At 41.6% G+C, this 15,799-nt stretch overlaps 1 protein-coding gene across 3 annotated transcripts in view; it reads right to left on the bottom strand.

The window, feature by feature from the left end:
• cnbd1 (cyclic nucleotide binding domain containing 1) overlaps positions 1–15,799 on the bottom strand; it is a 71,819-nt gene that overhangs the window by 16,999 nt on the left and 39,021 nt on the right. For all 3 annotated transcript variants that reach the window (XM_014157435.2, XM_045702129.1, XM_014157436.2), the window contains 4 exons: positions 9,923–10,068; positions 6,146–6,243; positions 4,007–4,144; positions 3,644–3,776 (listed from right to left, as the gene is read on the bottom strand). In XM_014157435.2, coding sequence (XP_014012910.1) covers positions 3,644–3,776; positions 4,007–4,144; positions 6,146–6,243; positions 9,923–10,068 — 515 coding nt within the window. The remainder of the gene's footprint in view (positions 1–3,643; positions 3,777–4,006; positions 4,145–6,145; positions 6,244–9,922; positions 10,069–15,799) is intronic.

Below are 15,799 nucleotides of genomic sequence, written 5' to 3' on the forward strand. Positions count from 1 at the left end.
TGCGAGTCTATAAGACTAAGCTAAAGGCATGGTGAATCACTCAACTCTTTACAATACCCCGAAAACATGTGTTTCATTCATGCCATGCACCACTATGAAAATATCCATCAACCACTTTACACACAAAGCGTAATGTAATCCATCTCTTGCTTGGATTAAGATACCGGCTGGATGTTTGATCCCCGTGAACAATCAATGTAAAACAATCTGCCAGACTATGTGCAGTGTGTGTGTGTGTGTTTGTGTTTGTATGCGCCCGCGTGTGTTAGAGGACTACATTCCAGAGGAGAGCTCTTGGACAAGCATGACCGTCTGGGATGGGGACACAGTATTCCCATACAGACAGTCTTGTCTATCGGACGTTCTGAAAAAGCCTCGCGTGGGAAAACGCCTTGGTCTCCAGCCAGACTGCTGTGTCTGTTGTGTTGGAGCCAGAAGGGAAACAAATGTACCCTTTTCACACTACCAAGCCAAGCCGAACCTGGCTTGGTTACGCAACTACAGTTGCTTAGTTGCTTGAACCATGTTGGAAAGGACAATGTGAAACGCATAGTAATGTAAAAAGGGTACAGGATGGACCAGAGCCAGCTTGGAGAGCTGTTGGCACTGTTAAAGCAACCAGCCAGCCAGTCGGCCAGCCAGCCAGCCAGCCCAACACATTCACTGTGACTGAGGTCATAGACAAAGGATCAGTATGTGGAGACTTGAAGCAGCTATTGTAGGACAGTTGTGCCTGTGGTGACATGAAGTGTTAACACCAGAGTTAGACACACACCCGTCTGAGATGAAGAGTCCCCCTGCAGTGGTGAGGTCATAGCCTTCTGTAACACTGTCTTTCTCCACTGACTTGTAAATGTCACCTATAGTACTGTATACAGGCGCTGACATAACATATGTGAGGGAAGGGGTCATAGAGAGATTTAGGATGCAACAAAATGTTAAAATGGCTATTACTTTAACAGAGGTGACCCAAATTGAGATGGCCCCAAATGTCATGGCCTGGCCTAACCTCCAGAGTTATTGTCTGTTCAGACAGTAGTTGAATGTCTCTATGGTGGCATCAGCAGATAACAGTCTTCATTCTGCTCTCACAAACCTTTACATGAAACACTATCCCTCTCAAAGCCACTGAAGCATCAAAATGGAGCCAATCAAGGTGATCAAGTAGCCTGTTGGGGATCGAGAGACAGGCTTAGGCGTCAGTATAGGTTAACATGGCAGGCAGGTAAGCCAGATGGTTAAGGTATCCTCTCCATGTCACAGGCCAAAGTACAGAGAGACAAATGGGGATATTGTGTTATAGGGTTGAATTACAAATGACACCCTATTCCCTATATAGTGCACTACCTTTGACCAAAGCCCTATGGGTAGTAGCGCACTAAATACATAATAAGGTGCCATTTGGGAGGCAGACTAGGCCTCTGATGATAGGCAGCAGCATGTAAACAAGTTATTCATCTGTACAAACCTCAGGACAGGAGTCCTGCCCTCCAGGCAGACCGTTCATCTATCCAGGATACATAAACCCAGATCCAGCCAGATTCAGCCGGCTGGCTAGCTTCAGCTTCCCCGCTGGGCAAATAGAGCTAGAGATCGGCCCTACAGCAATCAACGAACGGCACACACAGCACACACCACTCGCTCGGCTTATTCCAGCCTGCGATGAGATCCTATCGTTTGACAGTATGATACTATCCTATACCCCACCCTTACCCTCCAACCAACATATCCCATCACTAGCGGATGCACGTATGCACACCCACCATTTTTTTTCTTTCACTCTCCCTCTGATAAAGGGAATGTATCATTGCATTCAGATGAAGGGGATGAAGAGGAAAATGGGGATGGAGAGAGTATGGTCTCCTGTTGGAGGGAGGTGTAGGAAGGCTCTGGCTCTCTCTCTCCTTAAAAGACAAGAAGAAAGGTGAGAGAAGAGGGAGGGGATCAGCTACAAGTAGTGGAAAAGACATGGTTCTGAGTTAAGTGTTTGATATAAAACATTTGTTACGGTGCCTTCAGCTGCACTGCGTAACGTCTCCATTCAACGTTCACCATATGCTCTCCTGTCGCCTCGACAACATCTAAAGATGGAATAGAGAGAGAGAGAGAGAGAGAGGCAGAAGTAGAGGATGGATCTAATTTGTTGTCCCCCCAAATTAATTGGGGAGGGGACTGTGCATCTGACTCTGTCCGTTAGTACGTTAGTCACGCAATATCTCAGAGAGCACTAGCCCGATTTTGACTAAACTTGGGCGAATGATGCATCTTGTCATAGAGATCTGGCATTTACTGATTGGCCAGATGGTGGCGCTATAACGGGAGATTGAAAATGCAAACTTTAAAAGGTCACGCCCCTCACCCCATTTGACCTAGTGATGAAATTTGGTACATAGGTCCCTCTTCTCACAAAGAAAACACTTCCCTCAAGGACCCATAAGGTCCGCCATGATTGATTTTCTTCCATTTCGAATTTTGTGCAAAACGCTACTTTTCTGGCCCCGAATGACCAATCTGCTCTAAACTTCATATGTGACATCTATGGACAAAGGTCTCTCAATGCAATTTTTTCCAGACTACTACCTTAAACAATATGGCCGCTATTGACAAATAAATATTCAAGCAGGCGTGCTCTAGCACATTAATAAATAGAAATTAGTCAAGGATATTCGTATTGTAACAAAATGTGGCAAACATGTTGCAAACACTATCATCACTCAACATGTGCAAGAATATTAATATTGACCAACCGGTGGCGCTATAACGGGCACATGTTTATATCTCTTGATCTGTTTGACTCAGAGTGATGAAATTGGTAAATGATGCGTCTTGCCATAGTGATCCGGCATTTACAAAATTACATTGACTGGCCCAAGAGGGCGCTACAGTAATCAACTGTTGGTACGTTAGTCGTACACAATATCTCAGACACCACTGGCCCATTTTTTACGAAACTTGGGTGAATGATACGTCTTGTCATAGAGAGCCGCCATTTACACAAATTACACTGACTGGCCGAAGGGGGGCGCTGTATCATTCGTGAGGGACGACATGTTTACTGTCGCCTTGTTTGTGTCTTTTTGCTTGGCAGACGGCACAAACTAGGGCGGGGAAGTTAATGCATAAGCCGTTCTTGTCGCTTTGATAATGTATTGAAGTTGTTAAGATCTAGTGGTATACTATAGTAACCTCTGTTTCATATGCAACCATCTGCGTCTAGGTCTAAGTCTGTCTTGTTTTCAATGAAGCATACAGCGTCTATACCTAATTACTGACAAATAAAGATGTAATTAAAAAAAAGCCACACATTACAAAGACTTATTTCATACATGATGTATCATATTTTCCCAGATAAAAAACAACAAAGGGATTTAATTTAACTCATACAGAGATGAATGTGTGGAAAAGAGAACATATATTATTCATTACAGGAACACAAAGCCTAACTCCCATGCACTATGGAATTACCATGTACTACCATGACTGGAATAAGGTAGTAAGTAGTACAGTATTACCATGATCGGCTGACTGTGAGGCGAGTATTAGCATGATTGGCTCACTGAGGGTATTACTGTACCATGATTGGGTGACAGAGATGGGTTTACCGTGATTGGCTGACTGAGGGGAGGTTATTACTGAACTGTACCATGATTGGCTGGTAAGTTCTTCATCTGGATGAGGTTGGCCAGCCTATCGATGGAGAGCTTGGGCCACTGCAGGTAGAAGTGACAACCCTGGATCAGAGATTCCTTCAGAGCATAGTTCTGGGCCAAGATCTCCTACAACAAGAGACATACAGCACAATACAGATTCAAGACAGTGGGCAAGTACACATGTCTTAGTGTACAAATAAAGTTGAAAACATTGAGGGCATGTCTAAAGACATTGAAACATGTGGAAGTATAAGTGACTTGTATTTGTGGTTGATTAATACAGTCACATATGCTGCTATGCATATAAATCAGGTACGTAGCATATTCATTTTGAATAGTAAATGTAGCTCCTTCACCTTCTTCAGCTTAGCGTAGCCTGAGTGGGAGATTTTCAGGATCTCGCAGGGTTCCTGTGTTAATGTACACTGGATGGTGATGCCTGCCTCAGTACCTGCAGGAGGTTGAAACGATCCAAAGCTGCCACCCACACCTATCTGAAACACGCAATCAATCACTCAATCAACCAACAAATCAATCAACTAACCAAAACTGTGAAAAGACCTTAAAGCTTAACCCTTGTGTTGTCTTCAGGGTAAAAAAAATGACCCGCCACTATGTTTAACAGCAGAGAAAACACCTTAAATTATATTTTTTCTACTTGAAATTTGATGAGTGACCCCAACATTAGAAAAAGTTAAACATCGCCTTTGTTCATATTTCCATGAAAGCTGTACACCACCAGGGTACAAAGATTGTCTTAGGGTCATTTTTGACCCAGGAGTTATAAAATAATTTACACACCATAAAAACCACAAAGACACACACACACACACACACACACACACACACACACACACACACACACACACACACACACACACACACACACACACACACACACACACACACACACACACACACACACACACACACACACACAATGAGAGATTGAACTCAGCCAGCAGCTCCTGAAGAGGAAGATCACCATGGTTGGCACAGTTAGAAAGAACAAGCCTGTGCTTCCCCCCTACACTCCTCGCAAAGTTTGCCTTCACCCCCACCACCACTCTAGTTTCTTACCTCCAAAAGAGGAACAAGAATGTGGTCCTCCTGCGCACACTGCACAAAACGTCGGAGATCAGTGATCGTGAGGACAGGAAGCCAGCCATCTTCCTGGACTACAACCACAACAAAGGAGGCGTGGACAACCTGGACAAGGTGATTGGAACTTACAGCTGCAGGAGGATGACTGCCGGCCGCTGGCCCCTGGTCATCTTCCATAACATCATTGATGTGTCCTCATACAATGCCTTCATGATATGGAACAAGATCAACCCTACCTGTATGTCTGATAAGCAGAACAAGAGGAGGGTGTTCCTGGAGCAGCTGGAAAAGGCACTTATAACCCCACACATTCAAAGGGAGCGCCTCCCCCACACTGCAGCCTCTGCAGCGCTTGTGAAAGCTGTTCAGGGGGCTGAATCTTGTCCTGATCCACCTGAGGCTACAGCTGGGGCAGGCAAGAGGAGGAGATTCCAATTCTGCCCCCCAAAGAAGGACTGTAAAACAAATACTATGTGCTGCACGTGTGAGAAATACATCTGCAAAGTTCATGCACACACACATGCATACTGTCCTACATGTGCTAATTAGAGTTGATTGATTTATGTTCTTTACGTTTTTGTTTTGTATCTATTATCTTATTTTATTCTTATTTATTGTTGTTGCTTATACACCTTCTGGGTGGGGGCAATGGTTAAAAAAATGGGAGAATACTAGTATTTGTAGTTGAATTCCTCATTGTACAGTATATAAGAATATATCACTATGTACCCAAAAGAATTCAAGACCATTATTATTTCCCTTCAATAAAATGCATTACTAACTACTTTCTGCACATTTCTGCTACTTTCTTTGGCTATACAAGTGCTATCTCTTGCTAAAAATGTATGTTTACACCAATGCAGTACATTTAGCAATAATAATAATAATAAATAATAAAACAATTATGACAGGTGTGTTGAAATACGCATGAGTGGTGTCCACTGATTAAATGCAGTCTTTCTGCATTGTGAAGAGGGAAAACCCAGATATTCACAAAGTTTGTGATGAATGACAGGTTGTTTCTTCATGCAAAATATATTTGGGGTTTAAAATTAAATTAAGCTGCTTTATTTTAGGGGTTTAGTGAAGGCGGGTCATTGTTTACCCTTAGGACAAGGGGAGTATACAGAATGTTAAGACTACACAAGGGTTAAAGAATCCTTAATGGTGAAACAGCCACATTCGATTGCAATATTACAACAGAGAAGTTACTGCAAACGACGAACACCGTTCTTTCCGCTTTTACCATGCTGCACGATGCTCCTCAGCTCGGCAACAAAAACGATAACAATGGTGGTGGGGCAGCCAGTGTCGCCGTTTCACCCTACTGCAGATACCATCTTTAACACTCCAGAGTAACATCTTGGCAATGCCATGGTGTGGTTGCTTACCACTGAGCCCTTTGGATCGACAGCCTCCTTGGATGTTTCTTGAGTGTACGGAGTTACTGAACCTTTCAGGATGAGGTAGAATCCATTGTGTCCAAATACTGCAGGACGAAAGGGATGTTAAAGTGTTAAAGTGAAATAAAAACTAAAAAAAGTAAAGAAATGCCTCTGTCCATCACATAGAGGAACATCACAGAATCTGCCTGCATCCCAAATGGCACCTTATTCTCTATATAGTGCACTACTTTAGACCAGTACACTATAGTAGACAGAAACAACTCTCTCAGGGCAAAACAATTATCCAAAATGCACCGGTCTCGTCTTTTCAGAACGTTTCAAATAGCTTATCACATCACACGTCTCAGACATTAAACCTTGCCATCATATATTATATTTGAGATTCTTCTAAGTAGCCACCCTTTGCGTTGTTGACAGCTTTGCAAACTCTTGGCATTCTCTCAACCAGCTTCATGAGGTAGTCACCTGGAATCAATCAAATCAATCAAATGTATTTTTATATAGCCCTTCGTACATCAGCTGATATTCTCAAAGTGCTGTACAGAAACCCAGCCTAAAACCCCAAACAGCAAGCAAAGCATATGAAAGAAGCACGGTGGCTAGGAAAAACTCCCTAGGAAAAACTCCCTAGAAAGGCCAAAAACCTAGGAAGAAACCTAGAGAGGAACCAGGCTATGAGGGGTGGCCAGTCCTCTTCTGGCTGTGCAGGGTGGATATTATAACAGAACATGGTCAAGATGTTAAAATGTTAAAATGTTCATAAATGACCAGCATGGTCAAATAATAATAATCATAGTAGTTGTCGAGAGTGCAACAAGCACGTCCGGTGAACAGGTCAGGGTTCCATAGCCGCAGGCAGAACAGTTGAAACTGGAGCTGAATGCATTGAACAGTTGAAACTGGAGCTGAATGCATTTCAATTAACCAGTGTGCCTTGTTAAAAGTTAATTTGTGGAATTTCTTTCCTTCTTAATGCGTTTGAGCCAATCAGTTGTGATGTGACAAAGTAGGGTTGGTATACAGAAGATAGCCCTATTTGGTAAAAGACCAAGTCCATATTTGAGCAAGAACAGCTCAAATAAGCCTAGAGAAACTACATTCCATCATTACTTTAAGACATGAAGGTCAGTCAATCCGGAAAATGTCAAGAACTTTGAAAGTTTCTTCAAGTGCAGTCGCAAAAACCATCAAGCGCTATGATGAAACTGGCTCTCATGAGGACCGCCACAGGAAAGGAAGACCCAGAGTTACCTCTGCTGCAGAGGATAAGTTCATTAGAGTTACCAGACTCAGAAATTGCAGTCCAAATAAATAATTGCTTCACAGAGTTCAAGTAACAGACACATCTCAACATCAACTGCTCAGAGGAGACTGTGCGAATCAGGCCTTCATGGTCGAATTTCTGTAAAGAAACAACTACTAAAGGACACCAATAAGAAGATCATTTATTTAGAATTCAAGGCACACTTAACCAGCATGGCTTCCACAGCATTCTGCAGTGATAAACCATCCCATCTGGTTTGACCTTAAAAATAAAGAAAAACCCTGGAATGAGTAGGTGTGTCCAAACATTTGACTGATATATATATATATATATATATATATACATACACACACACACATACATATATACTATATACATACACACACACATATATATATGTGTATATACATATATATATATACACATATGTGTGTATATATATATATATATATATATATATATATATATATATATATATATATATATATAGAACACACACACACACACACACATATACATATACATACACACATATATATATATATACACAATATACAATATATATATATATATATACACACACACATATATATGTGTATATACATATATATATATACACATATGTGTGTATATATATACACACATACGTATATATATATATATATATATATATATATATATATATATATATATATATATATATATATATATATATATATATATATATATATATATCAAACACACACACACACACATATACATATATATACATATATTACCAGTCAAAAGTTTGGACACGCCTACTCATTCCAGGGTTTTTCTTTATTTTTAAGGTCATATTGTGTGTACTGTGTACATAAGGAGAGATCAATTTATTTAAAGTATTCATTTCCCTCTCTAGAATATAGAGTACTTCTCTCCCCTCATCAAAATCTACAAAAATATCAGCCTCCCGACTCAAGCTCCTGGGAAAGGTAACAGAAAAGTAATATCCAGCCACCAAATCAAACATAACAGGAGAGGGGATTGAGTCTAAGCATTCCGTTGATAGTGCTGCCTGCCTCTATGGATGACAGTCATTTCAGAAGCCAAACCAGCTCGCAGAGTTTCATATACAAGCAGCTTCTATATTTCCCTGCGGTGCTCTGCTGCATATCTCACCACCACTTGTAGATGTTCTATCTCAGAGAGTAGCTAGAGGGGTTTCAATCTGCCCAAATCGGTGCACGCACACACGGTGTACGCGCACACACGAGGGATGAATGATGAAAAGAAACGGACACAGATAAAACTGCTCTTGTGAAACCAGTCAGGCCTCACAGAAGGGAGGCAAAAAGACTCCATTTCAGTACTGTATGTTCACAGTCAGATGCACTGTGGGGAGGGGTGTGAAGGGAGCGATGTACTTCTTGGGGTGAAGGGGTGTGTTTTGGGGTGAGGCTGAAGGGTGTTTGTATGCATGTGTGCGCATGCACATTATGCATAATGTATAACCCTGTGTGTGTATCAGCTTAGGCATGCGTGATGAGAGTTTGTTGTTTGTCTATCCCCACCAGCCTCCGCCAGTGAAATGTGATAGATAGAACAGCCTAGAAGCACGTGTGATGTACTCAGATTACTGTTGAATAGCATGAATAATAGATGGTGAATTTGGGATGATTGAGGTCTACAGCGCTGGAATAGTGCTGTCTCAATCAATAACATCAGCGCCTGCACAGCCCTCCAGTACTTCTTAAGACAAACAGTAGCTATAACACCGACTGTGAGCTCTCTGACAGACAGCATCTCCTGTTAAAGACCATGGGAATGGACTAGAATGAATACCTGAGAACAAAATCAAGGCCTTATAAAAACCTGTATGAGTATTTCTCTCTGTGTTTGTGTGAGAAAACGCTCTAAATAAGGCTGTGTTTTTATGCATTTAGGTGTCAACGCAGTACTCAGGAAAATGCAGGGAGTTTTCCAAAGACAAAATTATATACTGCTCAAAAAAATAAAGGGAACACTTAAACAACACATCCTAGATCTGAATGAAAGAAATAATCTTATTAAATACTTTTTTCTTTACATAGTTGAATGTGCTGACAACAGAATCACACAAAAATAATCAATGGAAATCCAATTTATCAACCCATGGAGGTCTGGATTTGGATTCACACTCAAAATTAAAGTGGAAAATCACACTACAGGCTGATCCAACTTTGATTTAATGTCCTTAAAACAAGTCAAAATGAGGCTCAGTAGTGTGTCTTGCTAATTGCCTATAATTTCCACCTGTTGTCTATTCCACTTGCACAACAGCATGTGAAATTTATTGTCAATCAGTGTTGCTTCCTAAGTGGACAGTTTGATTTCACAGAAGTGTGATTGACTTGGAGTTACATTGTGTTGTTTAAGTGTTCCCTTTATTTTTTTGAGCAGTGTATATTGCCAATGCTATGCTAGAGCATGTTTAAGTTTACAATGCAAGAAGAATATGGTGTGTGTGTGGGACTCACTGATCTGTGCCCTATCCCAGGTCTCTATGATGGCGATGGTGCTGATCTGCTGTAACTCATGTCTGGAGAGCTGGGCTGTCAGACACGGGAACACCTTCAGCATCTTATGGATAGAATGGTGCTCTAACTGGGACCGCTCTATAGGGCTAACACACACACACACACAGAAAGAGAGAGAGAGAGAGAGAGAGAGAGAGAGAGAAAACACAACATTTTTCAATACTCTTAAAAAATGGCCACACACAGTGTATTTTTGCGTGTGCATGGGAGCACGGATATGCACATTAATTGACGATGATCGCTGGGTATTTCTCTACTAATTTGGAGAGATGATGATGACCGGCAATTAGGATGCAGACGTGTCAGTACGTCTGAGCCCAGAAAATGTTAGAACTATCAATCAAACGACCCCTTAAAACTGCCTGGTGTATGTGTGAGTGTGTGTACGTGTGTGTGTGTGTGTGTGTGTGTATACAGTGGCTTGCGAAAGTATTCACCCCCCCTTGGCATTTTTCCTATTTTGTTGCCTTACAACCAAGAATTAAAATTGATTTTTATTTCACCTTTATTTAACCAGGTAGGCCAGTTGAGAACAAGTTCTCATTTACAACTGCGACCTGGCCAAGATAAAGCAATGCAGTGTGACAAAAAGAACAACACAGAGTTACACAAACAAACGTACAGTCAATAACACAAAATAAAAATCTATGTACAGTGTGTGCAAATGTAGAAGAGTAGGGAGGTAGGCAATAAATAGGCCATAGAGGCTAAATAATTACAATTTAGCATTAATACTGGAGTGATAGATGTGCAGATACTCTGACAGCTGATGCTTAAAGTTAGAGAGGGAGATATAAGACTCCAGCGTCAGAGATTTTTGCAATTCGTTCCAGTCACTGGCAGCAGAGAACTGGAAGGAAAGGCGGCCAAAGAAAAGTGTTGGCTTTGGGGATGACCAGGGAAATATACCTGCTGGAGCGCGTCGTATGGGTGGGTGTTGCTATGGTGACCAGTGAGCTGAGCTAAAGAGGGGCTTTACAAGGCAAAGACTTATAGATGACCTGGAGCCAGCGGGTTTGGCGATGGAAATGTAGTGAGGGCCAGCCAATGAGAGCATACAAGTCGCAGTGCTGGGTAGAATATGGGGCTTTGGTGACAAAACGGATGGCACTGTGATAGACTACATCCAGTTTGCTGAGTTGATGTTGGCCGGGGTAGGGGTAGCCAGGTGGAAAGCATGGCCAGCCGTAGAAAAACTCTTATTGAAAAGATCGATTATCGTAGATTCATCGGTGGTGACAGTGTTTCCTATCCTCAGTGCAGTGGGCAGCTGGGAGGAGGTGCTCTTATTCTGCATAGGCTTTACAGTGTCCCACATTTTTGGGGAATTAGTGCTACAGGAAGCAAATTTCTGTTTGAAAAAGCTAGCCTTAGCTTTCCTAACTGACTGAGTATATTGGTTCCTGACTTCGCTGAAAAGTTGCATATCGCAGGGGCTATTCGATGCTAATGCAGAACGCCACAGGATGTTTTTGTGCTGGTCAAGGGCAGTCAAGGGCTATATCTGTTCTTAGTTAAAAAAAATTAATGGGGCATGCTTATTTAAGATGGAGAGGAAAGCACTTTTGAAGAGCAACCAGGCATCCTCTACTGACGGGATGAGGTCAATATCCTTTCAGGATACCGGGCCAGGTCAATTAGAAAGGCCTGCTCGCTGAAGTGTTTTATAGAGCGTTTGACAGTGACGAGGGGTGGTCGTTTGACTGCGTACCCATTACGCACACAGGCAATGAGGCAGTGATCGCTGAGATCCTGGTTGAAGACAGCAGAGGTGTATTTAGAGGGCAAGTTGGTCAGGATGATATCTAAGAGGGTGCCCATGGTTACGGATTTAGGGTTGTACCTGTTAGGTTCCTTGATAAATTGTGTGAGATTGAGGGCACCTAGCTTAGATTGTAGGGCGGCCGGGGTGTTAATCATGTCCCAGTTTAGGTCACGTAACAGTCTAGCCACTGGGATTTTTGCTCATTCTTCAAGGCAAAACTTCTCCAGCTTCTTCAAGTTGGATGGGTTCCGCTGGTGTACAGCAATCTTTAAGTCATACCACAGATTCTCAAATTGGATTGAGGTCTGGGCTTTGACTAGGCCATTCCAAGACATTTAAATGTTTCCCCTTAAACCACTCGAGTGTTGCTTTAGCGGTATGCTTAGGGTCATTGTCCTGCTGGAAGGTGAACCTCCGTCCCAGTCTCAAATCTCTGGAAGACTGAAACAGGTTTCCCTCAAGAATTTCCCTGTATTTAGCGCCATCCATCATTCCTTCAATTCTTACCAGTTTCCCAGTCCCTGCTGATGAAAAACATCCCCACAGCATGATGCTGCCACCACCATGCTTCACTGTGTTCTCGGGGTGATGAGATGTGTTGGGTTTGCGCCACACATAGCATTTTCCTTGATGGACAGAAAGCTCAATTTTAGTCTCATCTGACCAGAGTACCTTCTTCCATATGTTTGGGGAGTCTCCCACATGCCTTTTGGCAAACACCAAACGTGTTTGCTTATTTTGTTCTTTAAGCAATGGCTTTTTTTCTGGCCACTCTTCTGTAAAGCCCAGCTCTGTGGAGTGTACGGCTTTAAGTGGTCCTATGGACAGATACTCCAATCTCCGTTGTGGAGCTATGCAGCTCCTTCAGGGTTATCTTTGGTCTCTTTGTTGCCTCTCTGATGTATGCCCTCCATGCCTGCTCCATGAGTTTTGGTGGTCGGCCCTCTCTTGGCAGGTTTGTTGTGCTGCCATATTCTTTAAAAAATTTTATAATGGGTTTAATGGTGCCCCGTGGCATGTTCAAAGTTTCAGATATTTTTTTATAACCTAACCCGGATCTGTTCTTCTCCACAACTTTGTCCCTGACCTGTTTAGAGAGCTCCTTGGTCTTCATGGTGCCCCTTGGTGTTGCAGACTCTATATACTGAGATCATGTGACAGATCATCTGACACTTAGATTGCACACAGGTGGACTTTATTAAATTATGTGACTTCTGAAGGTAATTGGTTGCACCAAATCTAGATTTAGGGACTTCATAGCAAAAGGGGGTGAATACATATGCACGCACCACTTTTACATTTTTTTTTTTTAAATAATTTTTTTAAATAAGTAATTTTTTTCTAGTAGAAAGAAGAGGAAGGGAAGCGCTACTAAGGTACACAATAGTCAATTTTGGTACACAGAAGGTGCTCATTGGTAAAAGGGGTGAATTGGTCATCAAAAAGAAAGGAGGACCAAGGCACTCTTCATATAATTAATTACAATTCCTTTATTTGTATGGCATGTTCAATAGAAACAAAGTTTTAGGGCTATTAGGGCTAATTGGAAAAGCTGTTCAAAGGAGGACATTGTATTATTTCTTTGTACTCCCTGACGAAGGCCATGCAGCCGAAATGCGTCGGATTTTTAACACTTTGTGTCTATTGAACATGCCATACAAATAAAGGCATTTTAATTAATTATATGAAGACTGCCTTGGTCCTCCTTTCTTTTTGAAGTAATTATTTTCATTTCACTTCACCAATTTGGACTATTTTGTGTATGTCCATTACATGACATCCAAATAAAAATACATTTAAATTACAGGTTGTAATTCAACAAAATAGGAAAAACGCCAAGTAGGATGAATACTTTTTCAAGGTAGCCTAGTGGTTAGAGTGTTGGGCCTGTAACCGAAAGGTTGCTGGATCGAATCCCCGAGCTGACAAGATAAAAATCTGTCGTTCTGCCACCAAAGAAGGCAGTTAACCCATTATTCCCCTGGTAGGCCAACATTGTAAATAAGAATTTGTTTTGTTCTTAACTGACTTGCCTAGTTAAATACAGGTTAAATAAAAATGTTTTTTTTTTTTTTTTAAATGTTTAAATATTGTGGTCAGAGAGAGACGGCATGAGGGTGCATAGGAGAGCAGCTGGTAAAAAGACAAAAGAAACTGTTCCCTCATCTCAGATTCAAGTCAATCACAACTGAGACGGACCGCTTTGAGAGAGGAGACCGGGAAGGAAGCGACTTACCCTCACTCTCCAGAAGGCAATGTTAAGATGGGTGCTATTGTGGTGTCTCCCTACCATGGTTCACATATACATCGAGTCAGACTGTCTGAACTATGGAGAAACACACAACCTATTGAACGGCCAATGCACAAAAGTATCAATACGGTGATTGAAGATCGCACACATTCAGACGGAGACTGCTGACACCAGTCACTCATCTCTAGCCATACCGGAACTATAACAATGTGAGATTATTATTATTATCAGTTAAGTTCTTAAAACACTCATCTTCACGACAGTTATAGAACACGTCTAAGATCTGAATTAGGTCCCTTTAGAGCTTAAAAAAGACAAAACGTGACAAGCCAGCCAGTCACCTGCTTGCATGTAAAACGGGACTAGACATATCTGTCCTAACGGTCCGGGGTCATCTCCTTATCCATCCATTAAAAAGGGGCAATCTGCGATTGACACACGACATATACCCATTGATTCTTGAAGAATATAACTTTTATACATGCTTCATGAGCTTACGTCAACTGTCGTTCTCTATCAGAACCCAAAATATAAGCTTATTTTATTCTAATGTTTGCAAACAATATACATCTAAACGAACACTGTATATAGCCTCAAAACATAGTTAAAACTATCATTTTAAAATCATGGATGGCAAGTCCTTGTATCCATAGCCGTCTATGCATTTGAGAGTGGTTACAATTTTCCAGCCCCGTTCCTCAGCTTTTTACCAAAACAGAGGCGGGTGATGGCTTTGTTATTGTTTGAAACTGCAGATTGCTGCTTTAAGCTTTCAAACTGTATAGAAATTGTTCTAAATTTGTCACTGGGAATTCATTGTTCTTGTCCTTTTAAAGTTCCTTTTAAATGTGTACATGATACTGCGACAACTTTTCCCTATACGGGAGTAATAAAGTCAGTGGTGTAACCCACCCAGCATCCCGAGGGAGTATCCTCTTTGATAGTAACGCGTGACTTATGCTGAGCTCTGGTTAATATCGCAGCAGGCTATTTCAAGGTTCAGCAGCGACGAGCTAATAATTCTAAACACATCACATCTAAATCAATGCATATGCACACACTGTACAGCGTACACTCAGTATACACTAAGCCCATGGGAAATATCAAGGGACTATGGGCATCTGTATTCCATTTCCTTACCATATAATGATTGCTATAGCAGCTGTGCAGGGGAAAAATATAAATTAACATGGGCGGGGTAGGGGTACTATCTATTCTGTCATCGGGAGAAAGGAGAGAGACTTGCAAGCAAATTACGCTTTGCATGTCGAAGCGGTGCAGCGCTACATTCAACCTCATTAACTGTCTTTACAACAGGCCTATAGACGGGGTGACCTAGTGTCTGTGTAGGTGGAAGTGGTTCAGTGATCTACACTTGTGTGATGACTAGCCTTGTCTGAGACTTGAAAACTACTGGCATACAGATGTGGTCAAATATATTGGCAACCTTGTAAGATTCACTTTTTCTTTTAAAATAAGTTGAAATTGAAACCACTGAAATAGAGAAATGTCAAAGTCAAACAATGGCCTTGACTAAATTATTAAAAATAATTTTGTTGTTGGCAATGATTCTCATTTACTGTGCAATTTCACTTCTGGTAAGTTGCAGGTGCCTACAGGGTAAAAATAGCCATTCAACCAGTTATGAAAAGAAAAAACAGAACATTCTGCTCCATTGCAAGAGTGCCAATATATTTGACCACACCTGTAAAAATGTTACCCTCTCTTCCACATCAGCCATTGAGAGTACATATAGCACCCCTCCACCCTGCCTTCTCACTTCCTGGTACCCTTCCCGTGC

This window comes from Salmo salar, chromosome ssa19, assembly GCF_905237065.1.
Source record: "Salmo salar chromosome ssa19, Ssal_v3.1, whole genome shotgun sequence".
NCBI lineage: Eukaryota > Metazoa > Chordata > Actinopteri > Salmoniformes > Salmonidae > Salmo > Salmo salar.